The sequence below is a fragment of the Pan paniscus genome, chromosome 1 (genome assembly GCF_029289425.2).
Source record: "Pan paniscus chromosome 1, NHGRI_mPanPan1-v2.0_pri, whole genome shotgun sequence".
Classification (NCBI taxonomy): domain Eukaryota; kingdom Metazoa; phylum Chordata; class Mammalia; order Primates; family Hominidae; genus Pan; species Pan paniscus.
Window position 1 is genome coordinate 18,327,625 of NC_073249.2, and position 21,673 is coordinate 18,349,297.

The 21,673-nt window shown below is 46.5% G+C and overlaps 1 protein-coding gene and 1 long non-coding RNA gene across 3 annotated transcripts in view; one reads left to right on the plus strand and one right to left on the minus strand.

The window, feature by feature from the left end:
• Positions 1-248: 248 nt before the first annotated feature.
• LOC134729069 (uncharacterized) lies at positions 249-10,024 on the minus strand. The gene is made up of 2 exons (XR_010109908.1): positions 9,890-10,024; positions 249-4,722 (listed from the first exon to the last, which is right to left on the minus strand). It is a non-coding gene; the product is annotated as an uncharacterized LOC134729069 (long non-coding RNA).
• A 664-nt stretch (positions 10,025-10,688) lies between these two features.
• Positions 10,689-21,673, plus strand: part of C1H1orf198 (chromosome 1 C1orf198 homolog) — a 31,138-nt gene continuing 20,153 nt past the window's right edge. Inside the window, exon 1 of one of the 2 annotated variants that reach the window (XM_003824468.5) lies at positions 10,689-11,070. In XM_003824468.5, coding sequence (XP_003824516.4) covers positions 10,738-11,070 — 333 coding nt within the window. In that variant the 5' untranslated portion in view covers positions 10,689-10,737. Of the gene's footprint in view, positions 11,454-21,673 lie in introns of both variants that reach the window. The other variant, XM_057300384.2, reaches the window with a different exon arrangement.

A 21,673-nucleotide genomic window follows, 5' to 3' on the forward strand; every position in this document is an offset into this window, starting at 1 on the left:
ATTAACTGAAGGCTCCCCCGAGGCTCTGGCCAGTGGTTTTCATGGACCCGAAGGTGGGGAGCCATCTGAGAGGGAAGGCTGTCCTCCCTTACTTCTCGTCTTGCAGAAACTTCACAGGCAACTGTTTTCACTTTTCGATATTTGTTCCCATTCTTCATAACATCTTGGTATTTTGATATATTTCAGGTTAATGGAATTCAAGAACATAAATTCAAGCAGGGACGATATAGTGAAAACACTACTATCTCCATAAGTCAGTCTTTTTAATTGCCTAAAGTTTTAACCAAGTCCCGGAGCTTTGGCTAATGATGAAAGAGGTAACAGAACAAACTCAAGTCTCTTGTCGAGCAGATGGAGCTGGTGGATTCCAGGACACTCCCCAAGGGAGCCAGGGATGACCATCTACGGATCTCAAAGTGGCAACATTTGCAAACCAGGACCCAGGAGCCAATTTAACAAATGTCAGGGCAGCCTGCAGAGAGGAATGGAAGGAAGAAACATGCATTCCACATCTGGGAGTGTTTAGAAGTTGGAAACCGATCATTTAGAAGAAGACAGAGAGGAATTCCCTTTACTTCTCAATCAATAAATCATTGCCACATAGTTTAATAGCCTCCTCTCCGTTGGCCTCTTTTTTTAAATCTCCCTCATCCTCCCTCTCTCTAACTGCATTTATACATGGTTATTAAACCAAAGATTTATATGAGTTTGAAGCCATTTCCACATGTATAGTGTGGAAATGTTGGCATTATTCTTCCCAGGACACCAAAGTTTATGTGAGGTCAAACTATAAAGGAGACAAACTGTCTTTTTTGTGCCTGCCTTCCCTCTGTCTCCAGGGAAGAGCTCTTTTGGGTGGAGGTGATCATGAGGACTTCCTGGAGGAGGGGGCATTTGAGCAAGGTCTTAAGGATGGGATTACTGTAGTTAGAGATAACCAGGTAGGAATTCCAGGTGAAGGGAAAAAAGAGTAAATAACTGATTTTAGAGTTGTTTACAGGTATACCTTGTTTTATTGCATTTCACTTTATTATGCTTCGCAGGTATTGTGTTTTTTACAAATTGAAAATTCACGGCAACCCTGCATCGAATGAGTCTATCGGTGCCATTTTCCCCAAGAGCATATGCTCACTTTGTGTCTGTCAGCACTTTTTGTCAATAAGGTCTTTTTAAAATAACATGTGTACTTTTTTTAAAGACATAATATCATTGCACACTTAATAGGCTATAGTATAGTGCAAACACAGCTTTGATAAGCACTGGGGAACCACAAAATTTGTGTGACTTGCTTTATTGTGATATCTGCTTTATTGCAGTGGCCTGGAACTGAACTTGAATTATCTCTGAGGTATGCCTGTATATTTTTATAGAGACTAATAATCTTAAAGGCCTGTCTAAATGTAAACATTCAGGTAGGTAGAAGATGTTTATTGTTTTTGAGAAGTTGTTTAGCATTTTTCACAGAGCAGTTAAGCCTGTTGTCTTTGCTAAGTATGGTATAGACGGCAAGAAGGGTCCAGCTTTGAGCCTCATGTGAGTCACGTGGTTTTGCCTAGAGAAGACGATTGTGTTCCAGGCTGTAGATGCAGAGTGCCCCAGACCCAGCGTCACCTGACTTGGTGACGAACCAGTGTCTCAGGGAAAACTCTCTCTACAATTGGAAAAATAATCCAAAATATTCAAAGCACATTTTATGCCGAGAGTAGCTCGGAACATCATCTTCTCATCTTCCCTTACTTGCCCCGGCCCTCCTTTGTCTTGCCCATGAACACTGCTCTCCAATTATGCAGTGACTCCCCTAAAGAAACCAAGGCTCACTCTCATGCATTCCCGTGCTGTACTGGTGTCGGGGGTGGGGGGAGCAGAGAACAGTCCCATTGCAGGGCAGCATCTGGAATAACCAGTCACAGATGCAGGCCTGAGTCATCGTCTTCTGGGAGCCTCGCCTGCATCCCTGCTGAAGGCCCACGCAGGGCAGGCCAGCTTGATCTACTGCCCATTGCCCTGCCAGGGCTCAGGGCGTCAGAAGACTTCCCTCCCCAAGCTGCCATGTGTTTGCCACAGAGCATGGTACTTCACCAGCAGTTTGGCCATGGGCTCACGCAATGTTGGAGCTGGTCTCTCAGCTGTAAGAAGCAGGCTAGGACACTGCCCTATGGCTTCTCCATGGCCTTGCAGGGCATCTCCGTGGAAGAGAACAGGCTCACAGATGACTGTTTTGGGACAGCAAATTCACTCGACACCCATTTGTACCAAGGACCTACTTGGCATTCAGCTGTGTGGTAGGCACTTTGGGATGGGTGACAAAAAAGAAGGGAAGAACCTGCCCTTATCTTCAGCTAAGATAAAAGACCTGAAATAGCCATAGATAACACTGAGGGACCGTACATGCACGTAGACAGGATGAACACAACAGTTGTAAGTGTTGAGTGGACACAGTCAGGGAGCTGGGGTGGCTGGCATGTGCTGAGGGAGGGGCCTTCGCATATGTCACCCCTGTCATTTGACGCTACCCTAAAATGTGGATAGTTACCCCATCTTAAAGAGGAAGAAACTGAGGCACAGACAGGTATTTAGCAGAAGACTTTTGTCAGCCATACTTCACCCTTAGTCCACCTCTGTGGTGCGCAGGTGGGTGGTGACAGTGCTCCACTTCCAGCACACCTCACTTCACTGTTTCAGGGCTTTTCTCGAAAGCCTTTGAGTCTTGTCAGCCCCCAGTGGTGCCCCCAGGGCAACCTTCAACCATAGGGAATAGGAGTTGAGTCAACAGATAGAGATCCCAGCCTCCCATTCTTTGGGGGGCCAATTCTGAGGGGCTTTGAACACGGTTCACAGAGAGTGCCCCGTGTGACTGATCTCCAGTAGCCCACAGGAGCAGTGGGCTCAATGACACATAGTTGTTTGATTTTTCCTACTTCCCACCCCTCATTCTGGCTTCCCTGGATCACTTCCCAAATTAACTACACATATCCAAGTCCATATCATAGTCTCTGCTTTTAGGGTAGCCCAAAGTTAAGATAACAGGCTAAGGAGCTTGTTTAATGTCATCTATGAGGCTGCAAAGTGTCTGAGCCAGGACATAAACAAACCTAGGGCTTCTGCCTCCCACCAAGGTTCTCTGTGCCCTGTGTGACCTTGTCTCCCTGGAGGGGAAATTTCCCAAGAGTGCTGAGTTTTTTTTTTTTTTTTTTTGAGACAGAGTCTTGCTCTGTCACCCAGGCTGGAGTGCAGTGATGCTATCTTGGCTCACTGCAAGCTCCGCCTCCTGGGTTCATGCCACTCTCCTGCCTCAGCCTCCCGAGTAGCTGGGACTACAGGCACCTGCCACCACGCCTGGCTAACTTTTTGTATTTTTAGTAGGACAGGGTTTCACTGTGTTAGCCAGGATGTTCGCAATCTCCTGGCCTCGTGATCTGCCTGCTTTGGCCTCCCAAAGTGGTGGGATTACAGGTGTGAGCCACCGTGCCTGGCTGAGTGCTGGGTTTTGAGCCAGACCTTGAAGAAAGTAATGGATGTCACTGGCATGGGAGAAAGAGACAGTGTTCTGGGCAGCATGAAAGACTGGATCAGAGGCACAGAGGAGAGACCCAGAAAGCTTTGAAAAGGACAGCAAGAGGCAGGCTCCCTGGATGTTGGCTGCACAGAGGTGAAGGGAGGAGGTGACAGATGAGACAGCGACCGCTCCGCTCTTACCAAAGTCACCCGCAGCTCCTGAGTCATGAAATGACACGACACTAACAATATCTGGGATATGATGAGGTGGTGCAGGGCAGAAAATGGATTTGAGGAGGCTGGGACTCAAAGGCAGTGATGCTGGCTCTTGTCCTTATGAACAGTTGTCCACCAGGTCATTCTGATTTCCTCTGAGGCAGCGAAGGGTACCCTGACACAAGTTTTGTTTTAAGGCATCCTTGTTTGTGCTCCTGGATTGCTGGAGGCTCCGGTCTGGTAACCTGTCCGTGAGTCATGACAGGGAGCAACACTGTATTCAAGGGTGGTACATGTTACCCTAGAACACTGGTACAGTTACCCCCGTCTTAAAGAGGAAGAAATGGAGGCAAAGATAGGTATTTAGCAGAAGATTTTTGTGAGCCACACCTTACCTTTTAGCCCACCTCTGTGGTGGGTAGGTGGGTGATGACGGTGCCCCACTTCAAGCACACCCCACTTCACTGTCTTGGGGCTTTTCACCAAAACGTTTGAATCTTGTCAGCCCCCAGGCCTCCCAGGGATGCCCCAGGGAAACTTTCAACCATGGGGAATGGGAGTTGAGTGAATGGATAAAGATCCCAGCCCCCTATCCCACCAATTTCAAAGTGTGGTCCCAGGACCAGTAGACCAGCATCATTTAGAAACTTGTTAAAAAAAAAAAAAATGTTCTTGGCCAGGCACGGTGGCTTATGCCTGGAATTCCAGTGCTTTGGGAGGTCGAGGTGGGAGGATTGCTTGAGTTTGAGACCCATGTGGGCAACACAGCAAGACTCTGACTCTATTAAAAAGAAAAAGGAAAAAAAAAAGGATTCTTGGTCCCTACTGGGCACCTACGGAACCAGAAACTGTCAGGGTGGCACCCTGAACTCTGATTTAACAAGGCCACTCTGCCATGCTCGAGCTTCAGAAGCACAGCTCGAGGAGCTGAATGTCTCTGCTGGTGTGTTCTATTTTAGCTGCTGTCTTCATCCTGTTGTTCTGAGTCCTAAAGTACTCCTTCAAGCCAAGCTGGGAAAGAAAACACAAGTTAGTTCTTTGATAGCAAGTGCTCATTAAAACATAGACAAAACATCTAACTAATAGAAAAATGTCTAACTAATGGACAACATCTGACTAATGTGATTTCACAGTGCCTGTTGCAGAGGAGATGCTCAATAATGTCAATTTCACTTTTCTAAGCAGGGAGATCAGATAAAATGTGAGAATATGGTAAGCACAAATGCCAAAGAAACAAATATAGAATTAATTATTTTAAATGATAACATGAATTTCTACTGGAAGTCACCAGTAAGACCTGAGTAGAACAGAGAGCATTTCCCTGTTGATGTGCCCTGTGAACAGCCAGGAGTGCAGACAGACGGGGAAGACCATCATTCTGTCTTTGAGGGTGAACAGGTTGGGCTCAAACAGGGTGTGGCAGTTTTCTTGTAGAGGTTTATTTCTCTTCCTCGAGACCAGCCGGCCTTGCTGTCTCTCTCTCTCAATAAAATTTTTTTGTTTTTTAGAGACAGGGTCTTGCTTTGTCACCCAGGGTAGAGTGCAATGACATGATTGTAGCTCACTGTAGCCTCAAACTCACAGGCTCAGGCAATCTTCCTGCCTCAGTCTCCTAATTAGCTAGGACTATAGGTGTGTGCCACCATACCTGGCTAATTATTTTATTTTATTTTTGTAGAGATGGAGTCTCACTATGTTGTCCTAGCAGGTCTCAAACTCCTGGCCTCAAGCAATATTCCTGCCTTGGCCTCTCAAAGCACTGGGATTAATGGATTTTTTAAATGGGGCTGGCCTAGGGAGAAGAGTTCCAGGGCTATGACTGTTAGCCAAGATGTCAGACGTGTAATGGGAATGTTGGCCATCACTTTGGGTATTCTATTGTTACACTGACAAATTAGTGCTATATTTGACTTGACTTCCAAGTAAGTGACTTGGAAACTTTAATAAATTGTGCCCTTAAGGTCAGTTTTTAATATCATTATTATTACATCCAATAGTTAACCTTAGACATATCGATCCAATGTTACAGATTTAACAAAAGACAAAGGAACCCTGTTCTGTGATCTCAATTCCGTCCCAAACTATGAGGTGCACTGGTGGTCAGGGACAAGCTCAGGTGAGTCTCTTCTGCTGATGCCTCAGTTTTCTTTTCTGTAGAGAGGGAATTAATGATGCCAATTATGGAATACTTATTCATTCCTTCATAATTCATAATTCCTTCACTATGAATAAGGCATTATTGTTTACAACAGTAAACAAGACAGATAAGGTTCTCCTTATTGTAAAGTTTGCATTCTAGTGGTCACTCAAGAACATTTCTGAGGAAAATAACTGAAATGACACTTGCCAGGAAGCACTCCACAGCTCAGGACACCAGAGACAGTTTGACTCGGTTAAAGCACTTGTTGCTATGTCTCCCTAATTTTTTTTCTTTTTTTGGGTGGGGGGCAGGGGTGGTGGGGACAGCTCTGTCACTCAGGCTGGAGTGCAGTGGCGTGATTTTGGCTCACGGCAGTCTTGACCTCCCCGGGTTCAAGTGATCCTCCCACCTCAGCCTCCCAAGTAGCTGGGACTACAGGTGCACACCATCACACCTGGCTAATTTTTGTATTTTTTGTAGAGATGGGGTTTCGTCATGCTTCCCAGACTGGTCTCAAACTCCTGGGTTCAAGTGATCCACCTGCTTTGGCCTCCCAAAGTGCTGGGATTACAAGCATGAGCCACCATATCCGGCCTCCCTAATTGCTAAGAAAAGCATTCCAGGAACAAATACCATGTTGTCTTAGTCCATATTCTGGTTAAAATAGTACACTTGACACTAGGTAATTTATAAAGAAAAAAAAAAGGGTGGGAGGGGGTACGTGATGAGAAATTCCTTAATGGGTGCAATGTACATTTTTCAGGGGATGGTCATCACTAGGTGATATATCCACGTAACAAAACTGCACTTGTACCCCCTGAATTTATACAAAAATAAAAAGAAAAGGAATTCATTTCTTACAATTATGGAGGCTGACAAGTCCAAGTTTGAGTGGCTGCATCTGGCGAGGTCTTTCTTGCTGGTGAGGACTCTCTGCAGAGTCCCCAGGTGGTATAGGGCATCCCATGGTGAAGGGGCTGCGCATGATTGTTCATATTTCTCTGCTCTTCTTATAAAACCACCAGTTGGCTGGGCGCAGTGCCTCACGCCTGTAATCTCAAGACTTTGGGAGCCCAAGGCGGGTGGATCACGAGGTCAGGAGATTGAGACCATCCTGGCTAACACGATGAAACTCTGTCTCTACTAAAAATACAAAAAATTAGCCAGGCGTGGTGGCAGATACCTGTAGTCCCAGCTACTGGAGAGGCTGAAGCAGGAGAATCGCTTGAACACAGGAGGCGGAGGTTGCAGTGAGCAGAGATCGCGCCACTACACTCCAGCCTGGGCGACAGAGTGAGACTCTGCTAAAAAAAAAAAAAAAACAAAAAAACACGCACACACACAAAACAAAAAAGCCAAAAACAACAAACCCACCAGTCCCACTTCCATGATAACCCATTAATCCATTAACCCAGTATTGGTCCATGGATGGATTAATCCATTCATGAGAGCAGAGCCTTCATAACCCAATCAGTTGTTAAGGGCCCCACCTCTCAATACTGCCACACTGACGATTTAATTTCAACATGAGTTTTGGAGGAGACAAATATGAAACCATAGCACATATGAAAACCTGAGGTTGCTTACACAGACCCGGTAGAGTGTGCTCAAGGCCCTGGAGAGCCGATCTTGTGTGGGACCCCGATCATTTATCACCCACGGAAATAATGCTGTTAACACACCCTTTTCATCTCCCCCCATATTGCTTAACATAAAGTAGCAAATGCCTCAGTAAAGTGCTGATGATTAAAGGGATACCCTTTGGACCACTGCAAGGTTTGAAAGCATTTCCGTGTGTCAGGCACCACGTGTTAGCCTCTTCATTTTGTGAACAGAGAGAGTCTACTGGCTAAACCACATTCACATAGAAAGATAATTTAGGCTGCCTCCATCCAAATTCTTACCTAAGAAGATGTTACAGACTAAACACTTGTGTCCCCTCAAAATTCTTATGTTGAAACCCTACCTAATACCAATGTGATGGTATTAGGAGGTGAGGCCTGAAGAAAGTACTTAGGACTAGATGAGGTCATGAGAATGGAGTCTTTAGGAAAGGGACTTGTGCCCTACGGGAGTCATGAGAGAGCTTGCTGTATCCCTCTTTCCACCATGTGAGGATATAACAAGAAGCTGGCAGTCTGCAACCCCAAAGAGGGCTCTTACCAGAATCTGATCACACTGGCATCCTAATGTCAGACTTCCAGCCTCCAGAACTGTAAGAAATACATGTTTTTTGCTGAAGTCACCCAGTCTATGGTACCACGTCCCAAAGGGACTGTGACAGGTGCTTAGCATGACAGCCATCCCGCACTATTTTACTTGAAGTCTTGGTCCATTCGGGCCACAATAACAAAATACTATGAACTGAGTGGCTTATCATCAATAGAAATTTATTTCTCACAGACCTGGAAGCTGGGAAGTCTGAGATCAGGGCACCCACAGACTCGGTGTCTGGTTCTGCTTCCTGGCTCATAGGTTGTGCCTTTTGATGGCACCTTCTTGCTGTAAGGTCACACGGTGGATGAGGCAAGTGAGCTCCCTTGAGTCTCTTACAGTGGCACCAGTCCCATTCATGAGGGCTTTGCCCTCCTGACCTAACCATCTTCCCAAAGGCCCCACATCATCTTACCAGTTAGGATTTCAACATATGAATTTTGGGGGGATATAAACATTCAGACCATGTAACCTAATTAAATATTTGGAGTTTGGCTTTTTTTCTTTTTTTCTTTTTTCTTTTTTTTTTTTTTTAGACAGAGTCTCCCTCTGTCGCCCAGGCTAGAGTGTTGTGGCGCGATCTTGGCTCACTGCAACCTCCGACTCCCTGGTTCAAGCGATTCTCCTGCCTCAGCCTCCAGAGTAGCTGGGATTACAGGCACGTGCCACCATGCCCAGCTAATTTTTGTATTTTTAGTAGAGATGGGGTTTCACCATGTTAGGCAGGGTGGTCTCGATCTCCTGACCTCATGATCCGCCCGCCTCGGCCTCCCAAACTGCTGGGATTATAGGCGTGAGCCACCGTGCCTGGCCGGAGTTTGGCTATTTTTATTCCCTCCAGGAGTAGATAAAGATATATGTAAAAAAAAAAAAAAAAGTTTCTAATTTCAGCCAAGTCATCTGTTAGAGCCATATTTTAATTCCCCTGAGTTTCTTCTTATAATCTGGAAGAATTTTTCTTTCAGTTAGCCCCTTATCATCCAGATCATGGACTTTACATACTTTGGCCAAAGTCCCTGAATTATCTCACGCTTTTATTATCTTGAAAACTTCTTTGACTATCAATTATTGCCAGACCCAAAACACCTCATGGGGTTGTGGTTTTTTTTTTTTTTTTTGAAAGCAACAATTATTTCCACAACTGCTTTGAAAACAGCATGAGACCAAGTTTCTAAGGGTACGGACAGCTTCTTATGTGAATATCAAAGCAAGCCTGGGGATGTTAATTAATTTCAAGAATATATCTTTAAACATTACGTATATTATTAAACAAGGATTAGAGGAGAGAAATCAGTGGGATTCAGGTCAGTGTATTGAGCTTCTCTAGCATCAACTCAAACAGAAGATCATACTCCAAAAAACTGTCCTTAAACTTCCGGTCTCATAAATAATCCGCCACTTACTGTGGAGACTATATTTGGTGGTTCTTGCCTTTCCCTGCTTCAATATATTATGTTGTGAACATTGTTGATAATAATGTCTTTAACCGTAGAGCCTGCCACATTCATGACATTCCAAAAATATTCTGAGGATTTCCGGGCCGGAAGATGAGGCCATCTCACATTTAAAATAGGACTTTGCAAGTTATTTCTACTTTTGTGTTCAGAACTTTCCAGGCAAAGACCCTGGATAACAGCTGAAATGCTGGTTTTGGTTTTTGTTTTTTTATTTTACGAGTGGACACAATTCTCACCTGAGTCCTGTTAGTCTTGTTAAAATCAGTCAGATGGAGAGAGGGGGTTGGGGGAAGTAGGGGCTCGCTATAATTTTAATTTTGTGGTCTGTCTGGGACACACCTCAAAATGACAAACCCTGGCCCCCTACCTGTTGGGATGTCGCCTCAGTCTGAAAACTTTCTGCTCCTCTTTGGTTTGTTTGCAAACGTCGAACTGCCAAGAGTTCTGAGCTCCTTGGGTTGGGGAAAGGCACCTGGGCCACCGGGTACTTCATGCACCCACCTGGCCCTGAGGGGCGGCGGGAGCTGACTTTCCTTGAGCACCAGACGCCCCGCACGGGTCCAGCCTTCCAGGTCGCCCTCCGGCCTCCGGGCTGCCCTGCGCCCCCGGCTATCTGCAGCTCACCGCGCCAGGCCCCGGGCCCAGCGTCCTGGACGGGCCCAGAGAAAGCAGAGAAGGTGTGGCTCGTCCCAGAAAGGGACAGAAGGAAAGGAGTAAAAACAGAAGCCAGGCAGCCAGCGGCTTGGCCTGAAATGCTGGGGCTTTCTTAGGCTCACTGGAGGTTGAAAAAAGTTTCCTTTGTCAAGCAGCGGCCACGTGGCGCTATGGCGGTCACTACCGGGAATTAACCACGGCCACCCTCTCAGAGCGCCGGGCGCGGGCTCAGGGACACGCCGGCTACCACCTGAGCCGGGTAAGGGGAGCCCGAAACCTGCGGGCACCGCGGTAATCCACTATGGAGGCGTAAAGGGGGACTCGTTGGGGTCCGCGAGGGGGTGGCAGGGGGAGGGGCCCGGAGGGAGGAGCTCCCGGGGAGGGGGCCGCGGAGGGCCGGGGTCCCGGGGCTTGGGGGGCTGGGTTGGCTTGGAGACCCGGGTACGCGGCGGTGCAGGGCGGGGTTCCCGGAGGGGGCGGGGCTCCGGGCGGCGCGGGGCGGGGCGGGGGCGGGCACAGCGAGGGGCGGGGCGCGGGCCGGGAGCGGCGGGCTGGCCGGGCATGGCGTCCATGGCGGCGGCGATCGCGGCCTCGCGCTCGGCGGTCATGAGCGGGAACCGGCCTCTGGACGACCGGGAGCGAAAGCGCTTCACTTACTTCTCGTCGCTGAGCCCCATGGCCAGGAAGATCATGCAGGACAAGGAGAAGATCCGCGAGAAGTACGGGCCCGAGTGGGCGCGGCTGCCGCCCGCGCAGCAGGACGAGATCATCGACCGGTGCCTGGTGGGGCCGCGCGCCCCGGCGCCCCGAGACCCCGGGGACTCGGAGGAGCTCACGCGCTTCCCCGGCTTGCGCGGGCCCACGGGTCAGAAGGTGGTGCGCTTCGGGGACGAGGTAGGTGCGGGCCTGGCCGCGGACCCTCTTCCCCTCCCGGCGCCCCGAGGCGCCCCGGCCCGGTGGGCACCTGCCGGCGTGAGGCCGCCCCAGCTGGTAGGGGCTGGAAAAGAAAAGGCAGGAATGGCAGTGGGTGGGAGGGGAGCCCCAGAGCCGAAGTTCGGGGGGTGGGGGCTCCGCTGGGGGAGTTGGTTAAGAGATCGCCGAGAGGTGGGGTCGTTAAAGAACCTCCATCTAGACCTGATCCGCCGGCTCGCACGGACTCCAGAGACTTCTCCCGGAGCTGTCGTAAGCGAGGCTGACCAAAGTGGAAACAACAAGCAATTTTAAACCAGACAAGCCTGGGTTTTAATCCAGCTCTGCTACTTACTATCTGTATGGCGGTAGGTGAATTAACTTCTTAGAGCCTCAGTTTCCACTGTGTAAAACAGGGGTAATAACGCCCACCCCGTGCCTGCCCGTGAAGGGACTGAGCAAATGATATATACTAACATGAATACTTGTGATGAGATGTATGGGGAAAGTAAAATTGCCAAGCCAGGTAACAAGAAAGAAAAGGTGTCTTCCAAGATAAGGAGGGAAACCCATCCATCACCCTAAGATGTTTTCCAAGTGAGCACAATGCCCAGCGTATGTTTTAAGGGTGAGCATGGTGGCCCTGTTTTCCACCCAAAAACTAAGGGACGATAAGTTTAAATGAGCTCCAGTAAGTCTTGGCCACATAACAGGGCATGTTTAGGTCTCAGATCTAGACACTGTCCAGACTGCTAGAGGGGCCGTCATTTGTGAAGGTAGAAACGCTGAATCTGTTCCAGAAAAAGCTCAGGGATGACCCACACTTAGTCACAAACGCCTGAATCTTCTGTAGGGTTCAGAAACTTGGTCTTCTTTTTCTTAGAAATGTGTTTAACCGAAGCCTATTTGGTGCCATTAGAATTTGCACTGTGACTCTTTGGCGTTTCAAACTCAACTTTTGCAGTGAGGAGCAAAGTCAAGCTGAGCAAAGAGTGTAAGAATGAAATCGCTCGCTGTTAAGGCTGTTTCTTGGGCTAGAGGAAGGAGAAGCTGGGAGAGTTTTTTTTCCGAGGAAGTTGTGGATTGTGGATGGAATTCAAGTTAAGGAGGTTTAGATCAGATTTTCAGGCTTGGGTGTGCTGAGACATTTATTAATACGAAGTGTTCATGGTCATAAACCCACTTTAATGTGAGGGAAAAGTGAAATGACTGAAGGATGCTGCCAGTGTTTCTTTATTCTGATGGAATCAAAAGGAAATTCTCTACTGGACTTCAAATTCTGATCGCTTTGCCAGGAAAAACAAGGGTGTGGTAAACTGGGGAGGGGAAAATATAGGTTTTAAAATGTATTCCTAGAGCTGAAACATTTTCAGTGGGAAAATATGCGTATTTATAAAGACTTGTGTGCAGTGTTTGCGCCCAGATTTGGGGGATGAAAAAGCAGGCAGCACTCCTTTGGAAGAGTCACGAATAAATATGACAGGAAGTAAACTTCTAAGTACTTACAAATGTTGGAGAGTGACTGTCATTTTCCCTTAGCTTGGTGTCCAGCTAAGAATATCTACACGCCTACTCATGATGAAAAAGCCCATGTCATAGAAGAGCCCAGTATTACTGACGAGGAAGAATGTGGCCAAGTTAATTTTTTATTCTCATGCCTCATCTGGTGCCAGACTGAGCTGTTTCTGAATTTGTAAACTCAATGTGATTTAAAAGCAAGTGGAACTGTGCCGTGCTGTGGTGCCTGCATGTCCTTCCAGGAGCAACTCAGGAGAATTGAATCTCAGCTTTGCAAAACCAGCTGAGAGCATGTTCTGAAATGCCTCTGACCAGCCTCAGCTCAGACAGCAGAGGGGCAGATAGACCCTGAATTTTAACAGAGGTACATAGGAACGTGGCCCAGGGTACATTTTTGCCTGCAGTGGCTGTGTAGGTTAATAGCAGTAGGGAATTTAAATTCCCCTGGACTGCGCCAGAGGTTGGCACCAAAGTGGAGTCAGTTGTCTCATTGTTGTCCCCAGGAGATCATTCATGGAGGAGGGCCAGCTCCTGGGCACAGGGATGATGGATAAGGACAGGATAGGCTGCTGAACAGAGGTACCCCCAAATAGGTGACCCCAAGTTTGTCCTAAAGGACTGTAAACTAGATAGAGTGGGGCCCAATGTCTCTTCCCACTTGATCAGTCTTCTGATGTGGTCCTGGGGCCTCCACAGCCCTTTCCGCTGCCCTGAAGGACACTGCCTATTTCTTTGAATGGTATCCTCTCCCCCATTGCCAGTAATGTTTTTCTATCTCACATAGCAACGTTTTAAGTCAGAGCATGCAAATACAGCCTCCAAATGTGGTGATCATCTTCTAGACATTTCTTGTGTATTGCAGGAACAAATAGAAATTGATTATATGATGCTGATCACAGATCTTGGTGGTTTTGAATGTGGTCAGGGGCTCAGTTCACTCACTGAAGTTCCGTGTGCATCTGACAGGTGTGGCATCTGTGTGTGTGTTTTCATCCTCATCCCTTGGCCTGAGGCCCAGATGGCCCCTTGCCTTGATGACTTAACCTGGTTCTCCTCAGGGAAGGAGGCTGCTGCCTTTGAGTATTGAAGCCGTGAAGGGACCTATCAGTCTTTAGGTTCTTGCTTCCTTGGAAATCAACAGAGCAAATATTTCTCGAGGCCCGTTGTATTAGAGACAAGGCATTTTAGCTTAGGGTACTTCATCGTCCCATAATCTTTACCAACTCCTTTAAAAATCCCCACGTGTGAACATATGATCTCAGTAAAAAAGCACGGAAGTATAGCTTCAATCTAGGCCCCAGCCCCTTCCCACAGCCACCCAACCCCATTTTGTGGAGAATCTGGAGCTGCTGCTGGAAGAACGCTTCGCAACCAGCAAAAGGAGAGGAGCCTGTGGAGCCCCATGTCCTGGATTCTTGTCCTGGCCATGCCAGCAGCAAGGTGCCGCCCCTCTTAAGGGGTCGGTTGCCTCTCTGTGAAGTCTGGTGGCAGAACCAATGGCTCACAGAGTTTCTTTCCAACTCGCTGGCCTGGCTTGGAGCAGGCCCAGACACTGGGGCCGTGCACTTTGGGTCCAGTATTTTGGTAAGAACATTAAGGCAGGTTTGCAAATGGATGCTTTTGACAGTCTTTCACCCACGCTGCTTGATTGCCACGTTCTTCCTCCAGCAGTAGGGTTTCGGGAATGGCTTAGTTTGGGAGGGGAAAAGTTTTTATTTTAGAGGGATCACCCTGTTTGCTTCTGCTGTTTCCTGTTATCTGCAAGGAGAAAACCCCACACACCTCTGAATTGTTAGGAATGTGTTCCTCTCTGCTCCTGCCCCCAATCTTCTTGTCACTGATCTAGCGAGATCTGAGTACATGGTGAGAGTTACAGGGTTCTGCGTTCTGTGATACATTCTTGGCTCCAGATGGGCCCTAAGCAGATGACTGGGGAGCTTTGGCAGCTGGTGCGTCTTGTTCGCGTGGACCTACTTGCCTCTTCCATCTCTCCATACGGTGGAGCTGGGCAAGAAGGGTGTTTCAATATCCCTAATCGGGGTTTCACATGTTGTGGAACGTGGATTTTTAAAGACCCCGGAGCCAGACAGCTCTGTCCCCTCTTCAACAGCTTGGCATGATCCACTGCCGTGTCCCTCTAGTGCCTTCATCTCTGCTCCTCCTACAGGAACCTGAGGACTTGCTGTTGCTCTCTTATTCCTCTTGGCCTTAGCTTCCTTTTCTGAAGCTGTTTTTGCCTCCCTATGTCTGCTGCATTGCCTGTGGCTTCTTAGTCCTTAGGCTAGAGGCGGCTATGGGTACCTATGTTTAGCAAACTGCTGAGCTGCTACACCCGCTCTGTGTCATTAGGGCTATCTGCAAAAGACCTTTCTGCAAACCTAGGGGCCTGTGTGCTGGCCAGCCTAGAGGTTTGCTTTCTAAAATAAACCAATTTATTACAAAAGTTTTTACCTGTACATTATTGTTAAAAGTTTCAAACCAGGCAGAAGCAGCATTATAAAACAGCTGATAGAATCAATCGCTTCAGAACTTTCTTGAGCCTTACATCTTTGTTAGATTTGAGTTTGGCTGCTGTGTGGCCTCTCAATGCAGGACCAATGACACGTGAAGTTGCCTCATCCCCTTTCCCTTTAGTAGACTGGCCTTTTCTTTTCGAAATCTGACATTAAAAAAATAAAATAAAAATAAAAATAAAGAAAAAGAAAATTAGGGAGTTGCTTTCTCAGCATTTTGGACTCATTTTTTAAGGAAGGTGGATGTTTGAATTATGATTCCCACCTTGTGCCTGCTGTATCCATGGATGTTTTAGAAAGGATGGCAGGGTTTTCTGAGTCCCTCTACCTGGGGCCCTGGGCAGGAGTTGAGATGGCCCTGCTTCAATTCCAGTTCCACGGGCTGAGAGGAGAGGGCAGTCGGGCCTGTTCTGTGAGCTTCCCTTTTATGTTGTGGGTTCTCTGCCCTGAGTAGCACGTGGCCTGCTGCCCTGGGAGCTCAGGCAGCAGCTTAGGCCTCTCCTCCCCAGGCACCTCTGCCTGCTGGCTCCTGTGGGAGGGTGGCCCAGTGGCAGCCAGGGAACAGGTTTAGCAAAGAAATGAAGTGACTTGGTCACAGACATGCGGGGAGGGAGGGCAGGAAGCATGGCGACAGGTGTGGAGTCATCTTTTAATTGATAAGAGTCACTTTTACACTCTAAGCAAGGGATTCCCATAGTACTGGAGAAAATATCTATTTCTTCTTCTTCTTCTTCTGAATAAATGAAGGAAGATGAGACCTATTTGTTTAGACTTCCTGTCATATTTTGCTCATTTCTTTAGCATTTCCTCCACCTACTCTGTATCCTGTTCCCATTACCATGCTCGTGCTGAGTTTTTGTTTTGCTGTAATCTATGGAGGCTTGAGTTTCTGGATTCGTATTCATGGTGGAAAACATGCCCCGTGGTTAAATCAGGACTGTTTTTCTGTCTTTGCAACTGCAGTGTTGTATTTCCAGTTATGGAAACCCCCTTATCTCAGCAGAGTTAAAAATATTACAAGTCAAAGGGAAAAGCATGGATTCCATAAATATGTAAACAATGCTTGCTAAAAATAAGCAGTTGGTAAAAAAAAGAACATATTTTAATCATTCTTCCTTACTCTCCTCGTTTTGAATAGACTTAATTTTTTAGAGCAGTTTTAGATTCACAGCAAAATTGAGCAGAAAGTACAAAGTTCTCATTGCCTCTCTGGCTCCCCTACTGTCAGCATCCACGCTACAGTGGTGCATTTGTGACAGCTGATGAACGTACATGGACACGTCGTTACCACCCAAAGTCCATAGTTTAGGGTTCACTCTTGGGTTGTCCACTGTATGGATCTTGACAAATGAATAATGACATGTACCCACCACTATAATATCACACAGAGGAGTTTCACTGCCCTAAAAATTCTCTGTGTTCCACTTACTTATCCTTCCATCCCCCCAACCCCTGGCAACCAACGATATTTTAACTGTCTCCATGGTTTTGCCTTTTCCAGAATGTAATATGGTTGGATTCATACAGTATGCAGCCTTTTGAGATTGGCTTCTTTCACTTAGTGATACTCATTTAAGGTACTTCCATGTCTTTGTATGGCTTGGTAGCTCATTTCTTTTTCTTGCTAAATAATGTTCCATTGTCTGGATGTATCACAGTTTACTTATCCAATAACTGAAACACATCTTGGTTGCTTCTAAGTTTTGGCAATTATGAGTAAAACATCTGTGTGTAGGTTTTTTGTGTGGACCTAAGTCTTCAGTTCATCTGGGTAAATGCCAAGGAGTGTGATTACCTCACTCCTGTAATATATTTATTTGTGGAGAAATAAATATAGAAATAACTATAGCAGAAGCACAGTTGTGCATGGAGCTGTGGTTGGGAGGCCCTCAGTTGGTCAACATGTCCAGGGTGCTGTCATTATCAGTGACAACAACCAGTGTTGTCACTCGGTAATTAAACCTTACAGTTGATCCACAGGACAGGCTCTGGCATCTCTGAGGGAGTGATGGGCACGACACAGCTCACCAGGAACAACGTGTTCCACCCTGGATGAACCAAGATGGCCAGGCCACCTGGCATCACTACAGGGTGACACACTCTGCAACCTATGGGACTTTCTGTCCTGCTCACATGCTCTGCTCTCTAAGCCTTATTTCTCTAGCTTATAGAATTTCTCAGTTTACATTTCTTACCTTCAAGCCAAGATGCCACAGGTGTCAACCAGAAACTCTCCTTATTTATGGACTTCAGGAAGACGATGACCATTTCTGGCATCAATACGCGTGTTGCCGTGTTCCAAGATCCTGATGCTGTTTTAGAATCACCCCAGAAAGCCCCTCACTCCCCGCCTAGCTGTTTTTCCTGGAACAGCTTGTGGAGGCCCTAAGGGAGCCCCCATGCTGGACAGCTCCCTCTGCAGGCGCTATCCATCCACACACCAGAAACACTTGCAGAATGTAATGAATATCAGGATGTTTGTTATGGTTGTAGCCTGTGGTATGCTGGAGCCGGCTCTGGGGGAGTGAGGCGAACTAGCCCTGACTTCTAGCATTTGCCGGTTGCCATGACCAGATACTCCACCATGGCCCGTTGCACGCTGTCGGCGTGACTCACGGGATGCATATCTGGGCACCGCGCTATGTGGTATTTCCACCTTACACATACAATGGATGCAAACAACCTTAAGACCATGGATAATAGTAACTGTATTGAAATGATGAGTTTCTAGTGTTTATTACTTTTTTGGGGGGGGCACACTTTAAAAAAATTCAGTTTTTACAGTAGTTTTAGGTTCCAGCAAAATTGAGCGGAAAGTACAGAGAGTTCCCACACAGACCTTTCCCAAAATGTACACACAGACGTGCATATGCACACAGCCTTTCCCACCACCAACATCCTAAACCAGAGTGGTGCACTGATTACAATCAGTGAACCTGCATTGTTTTTATCATTGTCAACCGAAGTCTCTGGTTTACACTAGGGGTCGCTCTTGGAGGTATACGCCATGATGGTATCATACAGAGGGGATCCATTGCCTTAACAGAAATCCTCTGTGTGCCACCTGCTCATGCCTCCCGCCCCCCAGGCTCTGGCAGCCACTGATCTTTTTACTGTCTCTGTAGTTTTGCCTTTTCCAGAATATCATATAGCTGGAATCATACAATATGTAGCCTTTTTAGATTGGCTTCTTCCACTTAATAATATTCATTTGAGGTTCCTCCATGTCTTTCCATGACTTTTTATTGTGGTAAAATACATACAACATAAAATTTACCGTTTTAACCACTTTTCTGTGTATAGTCCGAGGCATTTAGTACAGTCGCAATGTTGCGCAATCATCACCACCATCCATTTCCAGAACTCGTGTATTATTTAAAATGAAACTATATCCTTTAAACAATGAAACTCTGTATATATTAAACAATAACTCCCCATTTCCTGGCCTCAGTCTCTGATAACCTCTATTCTACTTTCTGTCTCTATGATTTTGCCTACTCTAGGTACCTTATATAAGTGGAATCACATGATTTTTATCCTTGTGTCTGGCTTAGTTCACTAAGCATAATGTCTTCAAGGTTCATCCATGTTGAAGCATGTATCAGAATTTCCTTCCTTTTTAAGACTGAATAATATTCCATTGGATGGATAGACCACATTTTGTTTATGCATTCATCTGTTAGTGGATACCTGGTTGCTTTCATCTTTTGGCTATTGTGAATGGCACAGCTATAAACATTGGGGTATAAGGATCTCTGAGCCCCTGCTTCCAGTTCTTTCGGGTGTATACCTAGGAATGAAATTGCTAGAACAAATGGTAATTGTATGTGTAATTTTTTGAGGAACTGCCGAACCATTTTATATAATGGCTGCATCATTTACATTCCCACCAAGAGTGCACAAGGGTTCCAGTGCCTCCACATCCTACCAATAGTTGCCAGTATCTGCTTTTTGATAGTAGCCATCCTTGTGGGTGTGAAGTATATTACCTTTATTTTTAATACAATGGATTTAATTGCAAGTTTATATAATTCACCTTTTTAATCACAGCAGTTAAACAAGATATTTAACAACAGGTTCAAGAAATTCCTCAAAATTTTACAATCAGCTCTCGTTAGTTGGTGCAGGCCTGCTCCAACACACCTCTGGTTGCAGCCTTGCAGCCTCCAAAAATAAAAGTGTCTAGGAACCACAGAGTTCTTAAGCCCTCCAGTATCCATTTTTTTATCAACAAGTAAAGAAGTAAACGCTGGCGATATGATGCAAACATGTATTCCAGCACTATGGGCAAAAAATATATGTTATTATTTTTAATTCTGTTTCATTTAGGATTTAGGAGGTACACACTGAATTGAATGAACATTTCCCAGAGAAGAGCAAATACTCAAGGTCTCTGGGATGTTAGGGAAAAAGATTGTTTGTGTGTGTGTTTATCCCGGAGTCCTTGGAGCTGCGTGGGGACTGGCAGAGCCTCTTACATGTAGCGCTGGCCTCTGATAATTGCCAAGTGCTCTGTGTTTCTGGTGGCTTTCTATAGCTTCCCCCCTGCTTTTTGGCTTTCTGCTCTGGGATTTGGTGACCTGGGGCATCTTTCTGTCCTGCACTCCAAAGAAGTCATTGTTTCTGGAGAGATTCAGTGCTGCCCATTTGGTATGGATGCCTCTTACGGAATTTGACTCTGAGGATAAGTCCTGGCCAACAATGTAGCCCACTCTCTTGTCGTGTGGCCTAAGTAGCAGATGTGTTTTGGCACTTAGATGATTTCAGATCCTAGGCGCCAGAGAGGGGGGTGGGAAAGCCTTCCAAGCAGTCCTAGAAAAAGCATATGTGATTGGTCCAAAAGCATGTGCCTGGCCTCATTTTGGTTGCAGGCTGGTCACCATGGGAGTAGAAGAAAGGACAGCATTGTATGCGTGTGAGTGGGTGCCACCACTTTGCAATTCTGATTCCATTTGCATCCAACAGCCCAGGGAGCCTGTTCTTGCCGCCAGTGCTTTTTTGTGGCTAGAGCGTGCAGTCCACGGCTGACATCAGAGCTTCCATCACATTTTTGTTTGGCATGTTTATTTTTGTTAAGCACTTTATTGTTTTTTATGAGCTCAGAATTACAGAAACCCAAGGAATCTGCCCCTTGACTTCATTTCTTGCTGGAGCAAACAAAAGACTATTGACTCGACACTAAGTAGGGGAGAAATCACAGTGTGACCCTTTCTCCTCCTGCGACCCCCTTGGAATTTCAGCTAATATGGGTTGCAGTCACTGGAGAGTTGACTGTCCCCAAGCTCTGGGCTAAGTCTTCGTTCCTCAGAGTGTTGTACTGAGCCACCTTCCAAAGCCAAAAGCCTTATTATTTTAATCTTTGCAGATTTCAAAGGGACTTAAGGTATATAATTAATATTTAGAATCATATCGAGTAACAGGGGAGTCCAGCTCCATCATGCCCCACCCTGGCCAGTCAGTGGTCCAGCCCTCTGCCTGCCCCGCAGGTGTTCATGCACTTCCTCTTTCCATTTGGGTGGCCAGCGGCCTGTCTGATTCTGGATGGAAGGAGCACCTTTGCCAGTTGATTTCCATTTACCTTTTTCCAAAGATCCAAAGCTGGATCTCTACTCTACCCTGTGGATGGCCGGCTCTTCCTCCTGGAACTAAGAGCTGTGAAGAGCCGGTGAAGCCTTAGGGGGTGTGTGAGTGTGGGGTGTGGAGGCTGGGGAGGAAAATCAACCTGTGAAAATATCCAGGCTTGTGCAGAGATCATTTATTCACGAAGAGTTAATGAATGATTAACTAGAATAAATGATACTTACATTCCATCGGCCTCTTTTATTTTTCCCATGTGAAAACAAAGCCCTTCTTGGTTTGATTGCTTCTAAACGGAACTCAGAGGGTTCTGAGGATTTTAGGGACTTTGGTTATTTAGCTCAACTGTACCCCTAGCATGCACACAGAGACGTGGACAAGGAGCCCCCTAGAGCTGAAGGCTGGCCCTCTGCCTCTGCTAGGAGACATCTAATCACAAAGCCTTGGTAACTCACATTCCTCCAGGCATCCATTTCCATTTTTGGAGGAATGAAGCTTGTGCATTGGGAAGTGACTTGAGTTTAACTGAAATTCCAAACAAAAAGGCAATGGTTCCTCTCATTTTTAAAGGTTTTGCTTGACAGCCATGAGGCACTGCATACCAATCAGTTCAGAAGTCAGGATCATAAGCAAATACCATTACAGGACAGTGACTGTAACACTCTGAGGATGGGGGTCATCTTACTGCGCACATGGTCATTAGCTGCACACACTATGTGGTTCTCAGAACTGACTGTTTGATACACTTTAATGCAGCTTAACCCAGTTTGTAGGGCTTTTCCGTCACTTTTGTAATTCTTAATATTTATACCTAGTATCTTTGTTAGTGGTGTTTTTTTCCTGATATAAATATATTTAGTCCTTTTATATGCTCTCCCGGGAAAATAAAGACCTGGATTCTGGCCTTTTGACAGTCTCCTCTCTGGGTTTTCCTTGCTCTTTATCCCCAGCATATGTGAAGTATTTGTGCCACAAATGTA